Below are 3611 nucleotides of genomic sequence, written 5' to 3'. Positions count from 1 at the left end.
GCTTCGTTTCTTTTGGCTCCAAAAATGATCACCAAGCAGCTTTCTAAGCTGATTCGAAATTTCCTGTGGCAAGGAGGAAAGGGGAATCAAAAAAAAATTCATCTGGTAAGCTGGGACATTGTGAAAAGGCCATTACCAGAAGGTGGTCTTCAGGTAAGAGACCCCGGGTTGGCCAATCTGGCTTTGGGAGGAAAGATTCTATGGAAAATATTCTCAAATCACCGACATCCTGTAAGCCAAGTACTCATTAAAAAGTATTTGTGTGGGCTCTCAATGAACAATATGGATGAAGGAGCTTCATGTAAAGGAACCACTCTATGGAAGCTCTACAGCCGAGGCTAGGAGTTTTTTAAAGAACACCTGTACAGAATCCCTGGAAACGAGAAAAGAATCTGGTTGTGGGAAGATAAGATCATGGGCCTCCAACCCCTCAAATTCACCCCTGAATTTGCAGATCTGCGTGACTGGCTCATTCAACATGGCATCCACAAGCTGGCAAATATTTCTTCATGGGACTCTGGTGGGAATTGGCTCGCTTGGGCTATCCCCCCCCCCAGACAGGTTGCAACCTCAACATCGCTTCTTCCTTGTTGCGATCTCAGGAATGGCTCCTGTGCACCTGCGCTCAAGGGACAATTGGGGCTGGGGGAAGACCGGTGCTTACACAACATCGCAGGGTTTCACAGTTCTCCAAGCCCAACACCCACAGATCCACTCTTCTTCGTTGTGGCAGCACGTTTGGGACCCCTTTGGTCTCCCAAAGATCAATTTCTTCTGCTGGGTTCTCATGCACAGAAGGGTTCTGACAGGAGACAACTTAGCAAAACGTGGCATTATCGGGCCCCATAGATGCCCTCTCTGCTGCTCGGCTCAGGAAACGCTTGATCATCTGTTTATTGACTGCCCCTTCACTCAAGAAGTATGGATGCAGGCTATGCACGGGCTCAATGCTCAAACCCCATTGCAGCTCACAGTAGTTAATTTATTCACCTCCTAGAAAGGGCGATCCCCTCATGCGTTGAAGAGCAAATCCACGTGGGCCAAAATCTGGTATGCTATACCAAAATTCATTTGTTGGGAAGTGTGGTTAGCAAGGAATGAAGCCACTTTCAAAAACAGTTTGCGCTCTCCCACTGTAGTGGCTGCCAAAGCCAAAGCATTGCTGCTGGAGACTATGGAGAATCGGCCTCATAAGCCAGACAACGCACTCCTCCCTGAAGAGATCAGTTGGCTTGGTGCACCTCTGAAGCGAGCCAGCAACAAAAAGAACCCCTCTCGGCCTTGCTCCAACCTAGAGTGGTGGCTCCGGACCCCTGAACTGGATTTTCAAAAGTGGTGGAAGAATCAGGGCAAAGTTACGATTTTCTTCGACAGAGCTTCCAAAGGAAACCCGAGGATATCAGGAGCAGGGGGTGTAATCTACTCCCCAGATGGTCACAACAAAGACAGTTTCAGTTGGGGCCTAGGGCAGAGCACTAACAATCAGGCAGAAATCTTAGGACTGCTCAAAGCTTGCCAACTTGCTCAGGGGAACGGAGAAAAAAACATTCAAGTCTTCGGGGACTCGGAAATCCTGATAAAAATCTTAAACACAGACGACTATCTCAACAATCTGGTGCTCAACAAGACCCTGCAGAGACTCAGAAAAGTGTTGCAGAATTTCACCACCAGTTCCTTCTATCACATCCTCCGAAATCTAAACAAGGAAGCGAACATAAGGGCAAATATGGGCTGCCTCTTAGCCCAAGGAGAACTCTCAAAGAATGACGAAGCACCTGTTTGGTACCCTATTCCATAAGATAGAAGTTTCCCAGCTGTGCAAGAACAGGACAATGACCCACCGGGTTTTTTGGAAAAAGAAATATGTAATAGGGGTTGATTAGGCTCCGACCCAACCTTTTATCATTAAATAAAATTAACCATTTCTGTTATATATATATATATATATATATATATTTAACACTCTAAAAAACCCTAGGCTTTTTAAAAATATGATTAATTTTAATTTTTAATAAAAGAATTTAGTTAACAAAATTTAATTAAAAATCAACAATAAATGTTATTACCATCCCACATATATATATATATATATACAAATTTTCCCATAATTTATTTCAAGAAAATTATATTTATAAAAAAATACATAAATAATCTATTTAGGAAAAATTATATTAAATAGAATAGGGAAATAATATATCTTGTTAATAATTTCTAAATCTCTTAAACAACATCATGAGAAATACAAATTCAATTTTATCTTTAAATATATATATTTCTCAAATTTGTAATATATTTTACCTACATTAATAAATTTAATAAATAAATATAATATTTAAAAACTATATAAACTTTAAATTAATAAAAAAACACATGGTATACATCTATAAATTATCTAAGATATATAGAAATAAATAAAAGTAATGCTAGCATTAATATGTTGGGAATTGAATATGACAAACTAAAGAATACGTCTAAGGCAGTTATGGTGTTTCTCACTACACATTGTAAGCAGCAGCAAAACTTGCCAAAACAAGAGTGTTTCATCATATGCAGAGAAAGGACAGAGCGGCCGCATTTACAGTATGTATAATGAAAATATTCGGCAGATTTTGACATCCTTAGTATTCCTACAGCTTTCGAAAGTCTTAGCGGAGAGGGAAAATTCATGTAAAGAGAGGGAAAATTTACATCAACACAAAGCTAAGGCAGGAGGAAAGAAAGTGAATTCGGTGAACTAATTTCCTGTAAACAAAATTACATAACCCTGGGAGCAAGAAAGAAAGAACGAGAGCAGTAGGAAAGAAAGTGAATTCGGTAAATTAATTTCCTGTAAACAAAATTACATAACCCTGGGAGGAGGAAAGAAAGGAGGAGAGCATCTCATGTCACATTAAAGGCAGTGGAGGGTTTTGTCGAAGGGATTTAAAACACTCTCAAGATTATCCAGAGTTACCGTGGGCCAAATAGGCAGATGTAACACAAGTGAAAAACTAACATTACTAGGTCTTTTCATGTAATTGTTATGGTGTGCTTTATAAAATATTTTTAGAGAATTGAGAAATTAAGAGAAGGTAAATGGCTTAAAGTTATCTTTGATGAAAGAATGAGTGAGAGAAAGAAATCATAGATGAGACAAAACAACAAATGGACGCAAAAATAGAATATTTATCTCAATGTTTGTCCCACAAACAGCAATGATTTAAAGAGTTATGTTATGGAGAAGTTTCGTAAGAATATATGTGGAAAAGCGCTGGGTAAAAATAAGAAGTACTATGTTCAAGAATTCAACCCCACCTGTGATCTCCAATAAAAAAAGTACATTGAAGCTAGCATTTCATGGAGAGCAAAGATTCATGGTGCCAAACAAGTTGGTGGAAAAGACCTAAAGAAATTTGGGAAGAGCGGGTGTGTACTTTTTGCACTTCTGAGGCAGTGGAATTGGGAAAACATTTCATTTTGAAATGTGATGCTTTCAGAGACATCAGGGACAGTTACAGCAATATGTTAACATCAATTCCTTGGCAGTGTCTTTTCAGCGAGCAGACTATTAGAAAATTAGATTAGCTCATCATTAATTTGAATAATAAAAAAATTAAATTGCAAAAAACAAA

At 38.8% G+C, this 3611-nt stretch overlaps 2 protein-coding genes across 2 annotated transcripts; both read left to right on the top strand.

Moving 5' to 3' along the window:
• The first annotated feature begins 478 nt into the window (after positions 1-478).
• On the top strand, positions 479-997 carry LOC149216942 (uncharacterized). Its single transcript, XM_089390090.1, has one exon. It carries the CDS (start codon positions 479-481, stop codon positions 995-997), a length of 519 nt encoding a protein of 172 aa, XP_089246216.1.
• A 177-nt stretch (positions 998-1174) lies between these two features.
• On the top strand, positions 1175-1798 carry LOC149216941 (uncharacterized). Its single transcript, XM_089390089.1, has one exon. It carries the CDS (start codon positions 1175-1177, stop codon positions 1796-1798), a length of 624 nt encoding a protein of 207 aa, XP_089246215.1.
• The last annotated feature ends 1813 nt before the right edge of the window (positions 1799-3611 follow it).

The sequence above is a fragment of the Pinus tabuliformis genome, chromosome 1_1 (genome assembly GCF_031772625.1).
Source record: "Pinus tabuliformis cultivar Carrire ecotype Pingquan chromosome 1_1, CPIR1, whole genome shotgun sequence".
Classification (NCBI taxonomy): Eukaryota; Viridiplantae; Streptophyta; class Pinopsida; order Pinales; family Pinaceae; genus Pinus; species Pinus tabuliformis.
Note: the sequence above shows the minus strand (reverse complement) of the source record. Positions and strands in the feature narration are given on the sequence as shown.